This window comes from Heterocephalus glaber, unplaced genomic scaffold (assembly GCF_053883595.1).
Source record: "Heterocephalus glaber isolate CG9 unplaced genomic scaffold, H.glaber_assembly_v1.0 deba00001140, whole genome shotgun sequence".
Taxonomy (NCBI): Eukaryota; Metazoa; Chordata; class Mammalia; order Rodentia; family Bathyergidae; genus Heterocephalus; species Heterocephalus glaber.
The window spans coordinates 916,481-933,011 of NW_028258200.1; the positions used below are offsets into that span (position 1 = coordinate 916,481).

The 16,531-nt window shown below is 38.3% G+C and overlaps 1 protein-coding gene across 4 annotated transcripts in view; it reads right to left on the reverse strand.

Annotated features, from left to right (window-relative positions):
* Nucleotides 1-16,531, reverse strand: part of Hmg20a (high mobility group 20A) — an 82,206-nt gene that overhangs the window by 25,960 nt on the left and 39,715 nt on the right. For 3 of the 4 annotated variants that reach the window (XM_004872062.4, XM_021250067.2, XM_021250066.2), the window contains exon 2: nt 5,232-5,324. In XM_004872062.4, coding sequence (XP_004872119.1) covers nt 5,232-5,320 — 89 coding nt within the window. In that variant the 5' untranslated portion in view covers nt 5,321-5,324. Of the gene's footprint in view, nt 1-5,231; nt 5,325-16,482; nt 16,503-16,531 lie in introns of those variants that run through there. The other variant, XM_087210265.1, reaches the window with a different exon arrangement.

Genomic DNA, 16,531 nt, shown 5'->3' on the forward strand with positions numbered 1-16,531 from the left:
CAATTATGAAAATAAATATCAGCTTATAGTGAACAGAAAAAGGAAATGAGACCAGATGCGCTGTATGGAAAATGGAAGAAAAGATACTTTTCTGACCCTTCCTAGGAAATATACCAGGTGATTTGAAGTAGGAGGTTCCTGTATTTTTGAAGGCCTTAAAAAAAAGAAGCTTAAAAGAAGCTATGTAAGCAATGTCAATCATGTTCTCTGAAATGAAGTGCCACCAAGAGATCCATTTGATCTTGGCAGCATTATTTTCTAAATATTTCAGTCATTTTGGATGTCTTAGGCAATGTATATTTCATTGTTAATCTCATTTCAGTTATGTGATCAATTTTTAAGTTATCAACTTTTGTACAATCTTCAGTCATATATGAGAACCAGCTTTGGGAAAGGGTACATACTAATCTTAGTTACTTTCTTTGTTGTTGGGGCACAATACCAGACACTTACAACTAAAGGAGGAGAGGTTTATTTTGGCTCAGTTTTAGAAATTTCAGTCCTTTTGTGACTAGCCAGCTCCAAGGCAGGAGAGCATAGCAGAGAAGTGCTGCTCACAATATGGTGAACAGGAAGAAGAATGGCTGAAGGGAGGAGTGGGAAAGGGAGATTTACACCTCTAAGAAAAGCCCCCAGTACCCCCCCTTTCTACCAGAACCCAGCTCCTAACAGCAAGTCAGTTCTAACACCCCATAATCAATTCACCTTTCAAATGCCCCACCTAGAAGTACAGGAGTCCCTTGGGGACATATAGATAACATTCCGCATGTGTCTTCCAAAAGTCTCTTGTGCATCTCTTTATGTCCATGTCTAAGAGGCACCAACACCTCCTCTGAGACTCAAATCAAACTCCTAATTGTGAGGCCATGTAAAAATTTAAAAAAATGTGAAGCGCTTCTAAGATACAATGACACCAGATAAACATTTCCATTCTAAAAGGGAGGAATGGGGAAAAGAAAGCAATGGCACCAAAGCAAGACTGAAACCTAGCAGGGCAAACATTAAATCCTATAGCTCAGTGTCCTGTGGTGTGATGTGAACTCCATAGGGCTTGGGAGTTCTGCCACTAAGGGACTATAGGTGGTTGTAGTTCTTAGGGCTTTTCTCTTGGGCTGGCATTGCTTATTCCTTGGGGCGTTCCTCAGTTCCATGATCTTGGCTTCTCCAACTTCCTGGAGTCTCCACTGCACTTCTGGCTTCACTCTCACAGCTTAACACACTGACCTATCAAGAGTACACTGCATGGCCTCTCAGGCCTTCTTCTGACATCTGGGTGGAAGCCTCCTTGACCCCACAACTTGCATTCTGCATACCTGTGAAAACTACCATGTGGAGGAATGCCACGGTCTGCTGCCTGCTGGAGTAGTAGCCAGGTTTCCTTGTATCATGGGTGTAGAAGTCTCCCAGTGCCTGGGTCACTGAGTGAGTCAAATCTAAGGAAATTTTTTATAGCATGGTGCCCTGGGGCTCTCTTCTTAACACAGAAGTTTTGCACTATTGCATTTTTGAGCCTGGGAAGGGTTGCTGGTTCTGCATATGTCCTACATCATTTTTCTGTTGTCCTGATCCAAAGTATTTTTTAAAAATTAAAAAAAAATTTTTTTGGTACCGGAGATTGAACTCGGGACCTTGCGCTTGGGAGGTAGGCGAGGTAGGCGAGGTAGGCAGCAGCGGAACCACTGAGCTAAATCTTCGGCCCATTGTTTGCTTTTTAAAAAATTAGCATTAAAAAAAAAAGTACTTTGGGTCAGGGATTTAGCTCAGTGGTTCTGCCACCGATGGCTACCTCGCAAGAGCAAGCGCAAGGTCCCGAGTTCGATCCCCAGTACCAAAAAGAAAAAAGGCTCTCCTCTGCTCTGACTTTACAGGTCCCAGCAGAGCTTCCTCTCCAGTGAAACTTAAAAATTTAAAATTTACTTAGTTGCGCTATTGCTCTTGATTTTCAACACAGAGCTGGCTCAAACTCCCCAAGAGTATGCATGTCAGAGGCTAAAAACATTTTTAAATGGGATTTTTGCTCCTGATTTTCAGTATAAACTTGTTTCAAAGCTCCCAACAGTTTCCATGCCACAACCTCAACACTGGGCTGCCTTGAAATTTCCTCTGCCAGATTAATTAGTCTGCCATCCTTAGTCTCTTATAGTCTTTGTGCAGGACATGAGCAAAATGTAGATAAATTTTCTGCCAGAGTGTAATACTCAAGGTCTGCAGTTCAATTGCCAATGGAGTCCTTGTTCTCAACTAAAACCTCCTGAGCCTGGTCTTTACTCTCTGCATTTCTATCAGCATTCTCGTCTTTTGAGCTCTGACTAGAATCTCCCATCAAGCTTAGCTTGCATTTTAGGTCTTCTTTAGCCACCTCTCTGACCAGGCCCCACCTCCTAACCCCATAAACCAATAACCTTTGAAAGACCTACTTAGGAGTGCATAAGGCTCTTGGGAGCCATCTAGACATACACCATAACAAATACCAATCCCATAAATCTCTGACCAAAGTTGCCAGAAATCAGAGAGTGGTCAAAAGCATCCAATGTTTCTGTTAACATGAACAAACTGTCCATGCTCCTAGCTAAAGCAAGAAACATTTCCATTTGGACATTCCATTCTTCACCCTCTTACCTACTCAAGAACAGGTTTCTGGCAATTCTGTCCCTTCTGGAATCATCAGAAATTCTTTGCAGAATTAGCCTAATCAGCATACAAGATGCTATTATTACTCTTATCTTAAAACAAAGCAAATGAAACAAAACAAAACAAAACAAAAATAATCTATCCTACTTCTAGATAAAGTCTGCATTTTCCTCCTTCCTTTAAAGAAAATCTCCTGGGAAAAACTGTTTATACTTACTAAGTTTTTCTCCTCCCATCTTCTCTTAAATCCAACTCAAAGGAGATATATGCCCACAGCTTTAGACTGGGCTACCAATGATCTTCATACTAAATCCAAAGTCATTTCCCAGCCCTCATTTTCCCAAATATCAGAAGCATCTGACAAAGTCAATCTCTTCCCTTCTCTTGAAATATACTTTTTATTTGGTTTATAAACCCCTATATTCCTTTCGACTTTCTGCTATCTCTGTAACTACTTACTGTAGTCTTGGCTCGTTCTTCTGCTTGACTTCTAAATGCTGGAGTCTCTCAGAGCTCAGGCTTTAGATCTCTTCTCTTTTCTAGCTGCACAGTGCTCATTCCTTTGGTGATATCACTTAGTTACATGACTTCTAATATTAGCTATATGCTGATGACCCCAAGTTTCCCTTTCTAGCTTAAGCCTCCTCTAATTTCAGAAACTTACATCAAACTGCCTATTTGGCATCCCTGCTTAAATATCTAATTAGCACCTCAAATTTAAATTTTTCAAAACCAAGCTCCTACACTTTCTTCCTTGTTTGGTATTCCCTATCTAAGTAGATGGCAACTCTATCCCTTCAGTTGTTTAGGTCAAAACTTTGGAATTGTCTTTGCTTTTTTCTCCCTTCTCACATTGCTTATCTGGTCTTTCAGGCAAATCCTGTTTGACTTATCTTCGAAATATGTCTAGAGTTCTATACTTCCCATTACTGTGTTCCCACTGTTTTATAAACACTCCAATGAAGTTTTAGTCTCTACTATTCCACCAAAAAGTTACCCTAAAAGTTATCAGTAATGTTCTTCAGTTTATCATCTCTCACCTGATTACTTCAAAGAGCTCCCCAACTGGTCTCTGCTCTAGACCCTGCTCCCTTTATTCCATTCTCAGCACAACAGTTACACAGATCATATTATCAGATAAGTGAGACCCTATCATTCTGTTTGAAACCCTGCAATATTCTGCCATCTCCTCAGAGTAAGAGGTACAGTGTTTACTCTCATCCCTAAGTTCCTACATGATCTAGATCCTTAGTACTCACAGTATCAGGAGATCTCAGGCTTTACCTGAGAGATTGTCAGATGTGTGGAATCTCTGTTGCTTAGACTTTCTAAACTAGAACCTGCATTTTAATAAGACTCCTAGGCAATTCATATGCACATTAAAGCACCACCTAAGCAGGCAGCCCTCTTAGGCCCCACCCCTGGTGTGCAGTTGCCCTGGTCATACCAGCTTCCTGGCTATAAAGCAGAAACATCTTTACCTCAGGGCTTTTGCTTTGGTTGCTCTCCAGCCTAGAAGAATCTTCCCTAGATAACTGTGTGGTAGTTTCCATACTTCCTTTAAAGCACTATTGAATCACCTCTGGATAAATGCTTTTTAGGCCATTTTGTCTACAACAGCAATCCTAAACCCTGCTGATCCCTCTTTACCACTTTATTTTGTTGTAATCTAGAGTCTTATCAATGTAGCATATATTTTACTTATTTACCCTGTTCAGTGTTTGCCTTCCCCAGAAGAATTTGAGCTCTAAAAAGGCTAAGAATTTTGTCTGTTTTGATCATTGCTTTAATGCCTAAAACAGTCTGGCATATAAACATTGAAACTTTTATTGAATGAACAGGGCTTAGTAATTAGGTTGCCTTTAGGAAAGTCTTAGAGAACAGTTTCATCAGAGTAGTAAGGTCAAAAGGCAGACACTAATGAGGTGAGAAATGAATGTGAGGAAAGGAAATAGAATTACAGAGTATAGTCTATTTTTTTTTAAAGTGCTCTAAAGAATATTAAAATAATTCATTTTAGGGACTAGCTAGCACTTTAATCTATTAGTAAATATATTTCCTCTTTGGCAAATAAGCCCTAAATATCTAGAAAAGATAAAAATTCAAGTGTAACAGAGATTTTTAAGGGAAGAGGTAGACTACTGCTATGAACACTTTTCCACATTCCTTTACATATTTGTTCAGAGATTCCATAGAAAGGGTAGAGGGGCAGTACAAAATGAACAAAAGTCAGCTAAAGCTCAGAATAAAGAACCATATTAAAATAATCTGACCTTTGAGAAAAAATTATTTTAATAACTATGAACATTTGAACAGAAAATGCATTGCTTTTTTAGAGCTAGCTCTGTGGCAGGTATTTGCTTAATGGTCACTATGTAGGCCTCACATTATTATTCTATCAGTTCATAGGAGTCAGAGCACTGCAACAGACAGAAGATTACAAAGCAGTTTACAATGCCTGTCATTCTCTTTGAAAAGCACAAGAAATGCACCTTCTATTTTTATGATATAAAACTGCCTCTTTAGCACCTCAGACTTTGTCAGAAGCTTTCTTCTGAACCCTGCGCAAAGAGGCTCAATGTCCCCAAGCAGCTGCTTACCCAGTGGTAGCCAGATCATTACTCTCCTTGGAGGCATCTTCATCTACAAAAAGGGGTGGTAAGGTAGAACTACTCATCAAGCTTTCCATCTCCCTGAAAGAGAGAATTAAAAAAAAAATTAATGGCTTAATTACTTTTAGTTCAAGTTCTACAAATTTAAGTGCTGGTCGTCCTTAACTTTCATCACATCAGCAGAATAGAAATTGACCTAAATACTTATTTTCCTTACTGGGAGCTATCAATTTAAACTCTATGGTAAATGAGCTTTTAACTACTACAGTCTTATCAACTGACCAGACTTAAAACAAGCTAGATTTTTAACAACTGTGACACTGTTTAGAAAATTTATTTTTATTCATCCAGAATATCTTCAGAAGTACAACATTCTACACTTCCTGTAGTAACATTAAAAGCAGAGTAACTCAGACACTTTGTGACTTTGCAAGGTATTTAATCTCTTTGAGCTACTATTTTAGATACAAAGAATGTTGCTGACTTAACCCTACAGGGTTATTAAGAGGGATTAAACAAAGTGCTTCATAAACAGTGGAAGGCTAAGATAGTAAGTGCTTGGAGTATTATATAAAAAATAGCATTGTTATTACAGCAACACCAGTTCTCAAACCCACATGAATCATGCTTAGATTAAATGGTGACAAACTGAGCCCTCCAAAAGGAAATAATGCAAAGGAAGTGGGAGGACTGGAAGACACTGATGTGGTTCTGAGTCAAGGCAACCACACTTTTAGGTCAGAAGTATGCTCCACTTCACTATCATAACCAACAGCAGAAACAGCATGCACCTGGGAACAGGAAATAGCTAAGCTTAACTGAAGAAAACAAATAAATCACCAGAACTTGAGGTTATCAGACTGAAAGGATAAAAGGACAAAGTGACAAAGAGAGTAATTTCATTTAGCATATCACTACAAAGAAAGATTTTTTCCCTTTCAAGGCCTACCACCAACGGCTTCACCCCTTACAGCTAAAAGCAGCAGCAGCCCATTCATCCTGAAAGTGATATTCACACAAAACATTCAATAGTGACCCTAAACATTAGCCACTTAAGATAAACTGCAAACCACTCAAGAAAAAAGGGCCTCAATCAACTGGGAGAATGAGAAACAAATTATGAGAATTCACTCAGGAGCTCCCTCAGCAGTTCTTTTAGGTGCAGCTGCTAAGGAGACCTAGTAAAATGGCTTTTAAAGGAAGCACAGCAGCCTCAGCAGCAGCCTAGCTGAGCTGAGCTGGAGTTGATCCCACTGGGGGCAAATGGGAAAAAAACACAATAACAGGACACCACATCCTCCATGTTCAATGAGTAATTTATTTCCCAAACTCTAACACTGATGTTTTATTTCTTGTTCTTATTCATTTTCACTTCTAAATGTTATTTAGCAACCCATACTCATAAATAGCTTAATGTAACAAAAAAAAAAATCTCTAAGGATTTTCCCTGTTATAGGGGTTGGGACCAGCCTGTCTGGACCAAAGAGAGGAATTCTGAGCTGACTCTATATGCAGGGCACTTGGGAACAGTTTGCAGTTCCTTGCAGTAGGGTGTTTACAAGTGGAATGGCTTGAATAAACACTACAGAATTTCATTCTGTTGATATAGGAGAAATAATATAACTCCCAACCTGCTAGATGTCAGATATGCTGGGTTTGTGTTCCCCGAAATGGAAGAATGGATTCTAAGGAACAATGGTAGTTAAGAGTAGGAAAAATTTATTGAGAGAGATAGTTCCTAAGAGACAGGAGGGGACCTGAAATTGGGTTGCTAACGAGCTCACTTCTCAAAGGAAGTTTTATAGAGCAAAATCACGAGGCGGGTACAAAATCATGAGGTAAGTACAATGTGGGTCAAACCTATGATCAAGCAATTACATTGAAAGTATAGCTGCTTAGGTAATACTGATCCAATGGGGAAGCAGGTCACATAGCAAATGTACATGGAAAGAACAAGGACCTTTTCAGGAAGGGATGGATCAGGAGGTCCTGGTCACCCACCTGACTGATGTCGAGCTAGACTTTATTGGACCAGGTGAAAGCAATTATAGTATAATCTTTAATTTATTGCTCATCTCTTGGGGAAGCATGTAGGCCTAGTCATTCTGTCTTTATCTTGAGGCCTGGCCTTTAACAGATGCGCCTCCAGCCACAGTTGTAATGTATTCTCATCCTTGGCATTGACTCTGAGGGCCTAGCCCTGTCTGATTGCCTACAGTTTTTTCCACCTAACTCAGCTGTCTATAATACTATAAGTATGTTATCTAGAATGATTGTGACCCCAAACTACTTTGAGTTTTCAGTGGCGCTGCACCTGCCTCGAAAGCACAAGGTCCTGAGTTTGATCCCTGGTACCAACAAAATAAAACAAAACAAAACACAAAAATTGAGTTTTAATTCACATTATACAAGAGGGTATATACAAGAACCAGGCTTTCAGGGCTGCTAACATCAGCTACACCAGTGCCAATGTTCATCTTACCAAAAGAAAACTATTAGATACTATACAGCCTGTACTTAGTAAATATTCAGAGTCTGGTATATATGCCAAAACCTTAAGAGGACTTAGCTGACTGGATTCTTCCTAAAAGTGTCCCCAGAAGTCACTGGCCTTTTAAGAACCTCAAGATTTAGCATTTGAAGCTACTGGCATTGCTCCAACACCTCAAAAGGAGACTATCTGGTGGGGGACGAATGGAGTGTCTTTTCATTTCAGTATGGCAACATGACCTTCATGTAGTGTTCCCCAGAAATCTTTAGTCATTTTGAAATGCGGAGAGCCAGCTGAATAACATGGCCTTAACGACATATAAACAGATCACATAAACAAAGGAAGTTCAGAGAACACAGATTTCTTCTTTTTCCCCCCTCTCTCTTAAGTTTGTTTTACTCAACCCATATGGCTTCAGATGCATTTTTTCAGTGTTACTGAGTAGTCAGGCCCCTAAGAAATGAGTAATAAAATGGGTGGAAGGTGAAGGGGCCAAAATCAACAAAAGAAGGAAATGAAGAAAAGTCCAGTGAAACCCAGAGGCCTCTGAACTAGTCCAATTAGTTGAAAATAAAATGATTCCCAAGAAATAAGTCTTGTATCCTGCAAGAAAGTGCTTTCATCTGGTCTGTGAGGGGGTGACTCAAACTGAATCATGGCTACTAAGCCACTGAATGCCAAAAGCCCTTCAAGAGCAGCATCTGTCCTAATGATGTCCCAGTATAGAGGTCACAATGAACTCTGAAATCCCTTGCAAAGCATCTAAGAAACGTGATGAACACTGCTTTGGAATGAAAAAGAAGGAAAAAGAAAATCTGTACAAAGCAAAAGCAATATACAAGTGTGCTTCTCCACTGCAGGGTTTTTTTTTTTTAATGTTTTCGTTTTTGTTTTTTTGAGCTAGGATCTCACTATGTAGTTCAGGCTGGCCTTGAACTAGAGGCGATCCTCCTGCCTCAGCTTTTTGGGTGTTGGGATTATAGGCATGTGCCACAACGCCTGGCTTCCATTGCAGTTTTAAAGTAGGTGTTTTCTTGCAGTGGACACTTACTGAGTAAAGGTTTCTACCTGTAGGCTTCAAAAATGCTACTACCTTGAGGCTTACACTTTGAGTCATGGACTGGACCTTAGCTTTGGAAAAAAATTTCCCCATAACATTAACACTCACTGAAAAAAATAAAAAAGATGTGCAATATAAAAGATATTTAAGACTTTTAAAATAATTATAAAACATTTTACTGAGTTACTACATCAGGCATATTTCCTGACCAATGAACACATTCTTTTAATAATATGGGAAGCCATATCATAATCAGAATGTTGTCAATACAGGGCCAGAAAAAGGGAATTAGGTGGAGTTTAGAAAATGTTCCTTAACTAGGCTTGTTCTAGAAACTTTTCCTAACAATAGTGATGATGTCACCACGAGACTATGCTGTTCCAAGTGTGTTGGGCAGTGCTGGGCGCATAATTTTCACTTCTGTTTTCCAGGGTTGGCTCTTTTCAAGTGATATTTTCTTACTTTATACAAGTTAATCCCATCTCATTAGATCCTTTCATGGAGATACATCACATTCCTTCCCTACCATCTCTTCCCCATTCATAAACCTCAGAACTGAGAGGTGGGATTCTGCTCTCATTTTCCAAACTACAACCCTTATGTGCAAAATTCTGGGTTCTTTAAAAAATCAGGTCACTTAGCTTTCATCAACCTCAAATTCAAAGATCCCTGACTACTACCATCATTTTGGCCATCTTAGTTTCTCCTGAAAATGACCTTTAACCACAAAAGCTTCGCTACTCACAGACTCTATGTTCCACCCTCTGTCCAGCCATGATTCCATGGCTACTTTTCTAATGTTCTCCGGTCAACACTTGTAATTCCCTTCCCTAACTCTAACTCTATCTTTCTATACACCAGATGGAGATCACCTCTAAGTTTTGGCCCAAGATAGAGGAGAAAAATCACAAAATAAAGGGTGCTACTATAAATTTATGGTACCCAACTACAATGGGGACCTCAATGCTCTGTTATCTTCTATGTTCTTAGGCTATCCCAACTGTCACATCATCTCCGTCAATCTTACAACTCAGCTTGACCTAAAACTTCCAACTTAGCCTCATCTTTTCACATTCCCCATCCCAAGTTATACCAGATGGCATCCTAAATTCCCCCTTTCCCTTTTCTTTTCTTTCTTGTTTTTAGATATGCAGTCAGTTCTCCGTATCTGCAGGTGTTTCCAGATTCAACCAAATGCAGGTCAAAAATATTTGGGAAAAAAAATTGCCCTCATATTGAACATGTACACTTTTTCTTCTTGTTATTCTCTAAACAGTACAGTATACCAACTATTTACATGGCATTACACTGTATTAGGTATTATAATCTAGAGATGATTTAAAGAATGTGGGAAAATATACAAAGGGTATATGCAAATATGCCATTTTATATATGGGTTTGAAAATTGCTGGATTTGGTGTCTATGAAAAGTCCTGGAATCCATCCCCCAGGGATATCTTGGGATGACTATGATTCATGTATCATAAAAGGCACTTTAAAAGCATACAGTTTGGTTGTTTTTAGTATACTCATAACACCACAATCAATTGTAGAACATTTCTATCACCCCGCAAAAGAAACCTGATACCCGATACCCTTTGGGAGTCCATGTCTTCCCTACCCCTCTTAGGCTTGGGCAAGAACTAATCTACTTTTTGTCTTTATGAGTTTAGCTACTCTGGATATTTCATATACAGTAAGCAGAAACAAACACTATGTGGCCTTTTGTGCTTTCACTGAGTATATGGATTTTCAAGGCTCATGAAATAGTAGCACCATACAATTATTTTATTTATCCATTCAGTAGTTGATAGTCTTGTTTCTACTTTTTGGTGATTGTGAATCCTGCTGCTTATGAACATTCATGTATAAATTCTTAAGTGGACATGTTTTCAGTTCTCTTGGGTGTGTATCTAGGGATGGGGTTAGGGCTGCTGGAACATGGTAACTCCATGTTTAACCTCTTGAGGAACAGCCAAACTGCTTTCCAAAGCACCTACATCATTTATATTCCCACTATTAATGTTATTAGGATTCTAATTTCTCCACAACCACACCACACTTATTGCCCGTCTTTTTGATTACAGTCACCTTACTAGGTGTGAAGTGGTATCTCATTGTGGTTTTCATTTGCACACCCTAATGAGTAATGATGCTGAGCATCTTTTCATACTCATATGGCCATATGTATAGTGTATCTTCTTTGAAAACTATTTAAATCCTTTGCCCATTTAAAAATTGCGTTAATCATATTTTTCTTGACCTGTAAGAGTTCTTTTATATTCTGATACTAGACTCTTATCAGATATATTATTTGCAAATCCTTTTCCTCATTCTCTGGGTGGTCTTTCTACTTTCTTCATTGGGTTCTGTGAAGTAAAAAAGGCCTTTACTTTTTTTCTTTTTTCTTTTTAGAGTACTGGAGTTTGGACCCAGGGCCTTATACATGCCAAGCAAGCATTCTACTAGTGAGATACACTGCTAGACCTTTTAATTTTTTGAGACAGGGTCTTGCCCAGAAAGGCCCTGAACTTGGCAATCCTCCTTCCTCAGCTTCCTGAGTACAGTATCTGGGATTACAAGAGTATGCCATTCTGCAGGGCAAAAGTTAGTCTTGAAGATTTATTTATGATTTTTTTTGGTTGGTTGGGCTTAGGTATCATATCTAAAAAAACCAATGCCAAATCCAAGGTCAGAAAGATCTACTCCTACGTGTTCATCTACTCTTTCTTCAGAGAGATAGGCAGAAAATGATATGTTCAGGATCTCAAATCTACATAAAGAAAAAAGGAATATCAGAGAATGAATAAGTGAAGGTAAAGATTAAAACAAAAAAGGGCCGGGGATTTAGCTCAGTGGTTCCAGTGCCTGCCTCGCAAGCACAAGGTCAAGAGTTCGATCCACAGTACCAAAAAATAAAAAAATTTAAAAAAATAAAATAAAACAAAAAATTTTTTTTGTGATGGTGGGTACAGGACCCAGGGCAAGTATGCTAAGTTAACTGTTCTCTACCCAAGCCTTCAAAACTTTTATCATTCTTACCTTTAATTCATCTAACAGATATTTGGTTCAAAATGATAATAGAAACAGTGTACTTGAATATATGTGTGTATGCATGTGTGTGAAATTAATGATAGAAATAATCAAAGGGACAGGAGGGAGGAATTAGGAATATTTTGTAATTATGAAGCATATGGTTTTCTTGTGAAGTGGTATATTGTTATAAAAAATGGACTTAGATTAGGTAAAATGTATATTGCATACTCTAGGGGAACCACTAAAAAAGTGAAAAAGGAAGTATAACTAATATGCTAAGCAAGAAGAAAAAATGGAATATAAAATGCTCAGTTAAAATGAGGAAAGGGGGGAAAAACCCATGGAAGACAAAAATAGTAACAAAGAATAAGGGCAATGAACAGAAATGAGCAACAGATATGGCAGATATTAATTCAACTATATCAATAATCACCTTAAACATCAGTGGTCTAAATGTATCAATTAAAATACAGAGACTGTCAGAGTAGATCAAAAAACCAAGACTCAACTATTTTTATCTATGAAAAGAATCTTTAAATATAAGACACATATAAAAATAAAGTAGAAGTAATTCAGATAAAAGCTTTGTTGTGCAAAAGAAAATTACAAGAGAATGAGAAGATAAATCATATACTGGGAGAAAATATTGGCAAAAGACACATCTGATAAAGGGCTATGTTAGAAATAGGCCAAAAGCCTGAATAGATACTTTACCAAAGAAGATAAACAGAAGGCAAACAAGCATATCAAGAGATATTCAAAATCATATGTAATGTTAAGTAATAGGAAATTAAAATCACAATAAGCTACCACTACACACCTATCAGAATGACCAAAATTTAAAACACTGACAACACCAAACACTGGTGAGGTCTTAGAGCAACAGGAATTCTTCACTGTTAGTGGCAATACAAAGTGGTATAGCCATTATGGAAGATGGTTCAACAGTCTCTTGCCAAACAAGCCACATTCTTACCATGACCCACCAATCACTCTTTCAGGTTTCACACTGAATTAAAAATTTATATCCACCCAAAGCCTGCACATGGAGGTTTATAGTCACTTTATTCATAATTGCTAAAATTTCAGTAGGTGAGTGAATAAACCATGGTCCATCCAGACAAGAGAACACTATTCATTCAGTGATAAAAGGAAATGGGTTATGAAGCCATGAGAGACATAGAGGAAACTTAAATGGATGTTCCTAAGTGAGAGAACTTGAAGTAAAGGCTATATACCATATAAATTTACCTTTCTGCATACTGGAAAAGGCAAAACTATGGGGATCATAAAACAATTAGTGGTCACCAGGGTTTGGGGTAGGGGGTATGAAGTGGAATAGAGAAGTTTTAGGGCAAAGAAACTATTTTGTAAAATAATACACAGAGGTCACATTACAATACATTTATCAAAACCCTTAGCATAGGCATAGGCCCCAGCCAGAGGCCCACCTGGACACCATTGGCAAGGGTGCACAGGGCCCAGCTAGAGCCTGCCAGGACAGCAGTGCAGCAAGGATCCAGAAGGTCATGTTCTGAGCCCAGGAAATGGCGCAATGGTGAACAGTAGAGAAGGCCTCTTAGAGGCTTGTTGAGAATTAAAGCCCATGGAGAGAGCACAGCGTCACCTCAATAAAGTGCAGCAGGGGCTGGGGATTTAGCTCAGTGGGTCAGCCGCCTGCCTTGCAAGTGCAAGGTCCTGAGTTTGAAGTTCTATCCCCCATACCAAAAAAAAAAACAACCCACACAAAAAACAATAGCAACTAAAGTGTAGCAGACTGCCTCGGTTGGCTGTGTTTGATGCTATTGTTGATGCTGATTTTACTACTTTGGCCACCATGACATGATTGTTCTAGTCAGTTGTCCTTCCTGGAATACCAAGACTGAAATTGCCTAAGGGCCACTGCAGACTCAAAACCCAGAGGAAAACTCAACCTGGAAGACAATCCAAGAAGTAGCCATTCCTTAAGGGTTCTAAATACTAGGAATAAAGATACTCGCAGTGCACAAGTAGCAACCCAGGAATTAAACCAAAAACATCAACAGCAACAACAACAAAAAATACAAATGAGAGGACACCTAAACAAGACTCAAAACCAGACTTCTAGATCACCAGAGGCAACTCCAAGGGGGAATGAGACGGAACCATCTGAAACTCAACCACCCGAACTCCCTGAACTGGCAAGGAAAGAGGATCTGGAAACAATAAAATCAGAAATAATTTCTCAGATAACAACAGAGATAGTGTCCATAGTGAAACACATGATTAATAACTCTAGAGCAGATACAGATAAAAAAAAACAGAGGAGCTCAGGAACATGATGGAATCCCAGCAGAGGAAAGAAATACAATTCATAAAACAGATTCAAACAGATATCCAGGAGATTAAAAAGTCCACTGAAAGTTTATGCAGCAGAATGAGCCAATGCAAGAACAGAATATCAGATATAGAAGACAGGATTGCAATCAATGACAGGAAAAGAAAGGCTTCTTAAAAATAGCAAGGGACCATGAGAAATCAATCCAGCAGCTGATAGATGATGCAAAGAAGAATAACTAAGACTGATCAGAGTCAATGAAGAAACAGGAGATAGTGCAAATGACATTAAAAAAAATGTTCACACAAAAACTGTTCACAGAAGTAATGGCAGAAAACTTCCCAAGCAGGGGAAAAGAATTTGACATACAGATAAGTGAGGCATATGGGACTCTACCTAGCCATGATCAAAAATAATCTACTCCTAGGCATATAGTCAAGATTCCAGAAACCCAACAGAAGAACAAAATTCTACAAGCAGTGAGAGAAAAGAAACAAATCACATACAAAGGAAAGCCAATCAGAATCACAGCAGACTTCTCAATACAAACCTTCAAGGCAAGAAGAGCCTGGAGCAAAGGATTTCAAACCCTAAAAGAAAACAACCTCCAACTCAGACTGATGTACCCTGCAAAAATATCTTTCAAAATCTATGGAGAAATAAGATATTGTCATGACAAAGAACACCTCAGGAACTTCATGAATACCAAACCAGCACTCCAAAAAAATTTAAACAATATCCTAGGAAAAGACAATGAGGGTCATGACCCCACAAAGCCCAACAGAAAGAATCCATCAGGCAAGACAATGGTGGTGGTGGGGAATCTAACAACAAGAAAAGATCATGACAAGGATAAGTCAATACATATCAGTTATAACCATCAATATTAATGGTCTCAATTTACAAATTGAAAGAAATAGACTGGCAGAATGGGTCAAGAAGCAAGATTCAACAATACGCTGCATATAAGAAACACACTTAATTAAAAAAGAAACTAACAGACTGAAAGTTAAAGTGTGGAAAATAATATTCCATGCGACAGGAACCTGAAAAAAGCAGGATTAGCTATCTTATCTGTAGACAAAATGGATTTCAAAACAAGACTAATTAAGACAGACAAAGAAGGTTACTACATTCTTCTGAAGGGAACAATCCAAGAGGAAGATGACAATCATAAATACATATGCACCAAATACAAATGCACCCAACTATATAAAACAAACATTAACGGGCATAAAAAAAATCAAATAAGCATTAATACAGTAATAGTGGGGGACCTTAATACCCCACTGTCACAAATAGATTAACTAGATAAAAATCAATAACGAAGTACTAGAACTCAATCAAACTCTTGAACAAATGGACTTAGCAGATGTCTACAAAGTGTTCCTTCCCATAAAATCAGAATACGCATTCTTTTCAGATGCACATGGGTTGTTCTCCAAAACAGACCACATATTTGTTCATAGAACATATTTAAGTAAATGCAAAGGAACTGAAGCTATCCCCTGTACATTATTATTGTGGATTTTTTTGGTACCGGGGATCGAACTTGGGTCCATGTGCTTGTGAGGCAGGCAGCGGAACCACTGAGCTAAATCCCTGGCCCCTTCCCCTGTATATTATTAGATCATAATGTGATGAAACTGGAGATCAATAGCAAAAGAGATCAAAAGAACTTCATAAACACATGAAAATTGAACAACACGCTCCTGAACAACCAATAGGTCACAGAGGAAATTAAAGAAGAAATTAGACAGTTTCTATAATTAAACAATGCCAATACAACATATCAGAATTTATGGGACATGATGAAAGCAGTCTTATGAGGGAAATTCACAGCAGAGAATACTCATATTAGGAAAACAGAGTAAACCCAAATAAACAACCTAATGCTGAACCTCAAGCTTCTAGAAAAAGAAGAGATAAGACAAATCCAAAGCTCGTACAAGGGAGGAAATTATAAAGATTAGAGCAGAAATCAATGCACTGGAGACTTAGAGAACAGTAAAAAAAAAATCAATGAAGCAAAGAGTTGGTTCTTCGAAAGAATAAATAAAATTGACAAACCCTTAGCCAACCTTATCAAAAGAAAAAAAGGTCCAAACGCAAGCAATTAGGAATGAAAAGGGTGAAATTACAACAGACCTAGCAGAAATCCAGAGGATCATCAAAACCCACTTTGAGAACCTATACGCCAGTAAGATGGAAAACACAGAAAAAATGGACAGATTTCTAGATATGTATGAATTACTAAAGTTGAATGAAGAAGACCTAAAAATTCTAAACAACCCAATCTCAATCAATGAAATTGAAAATGTAATTAAAAACTTACCAATAAAGAAAATCCCAGGTCCTGATGGCTTCACTGCTGAATTCTACAA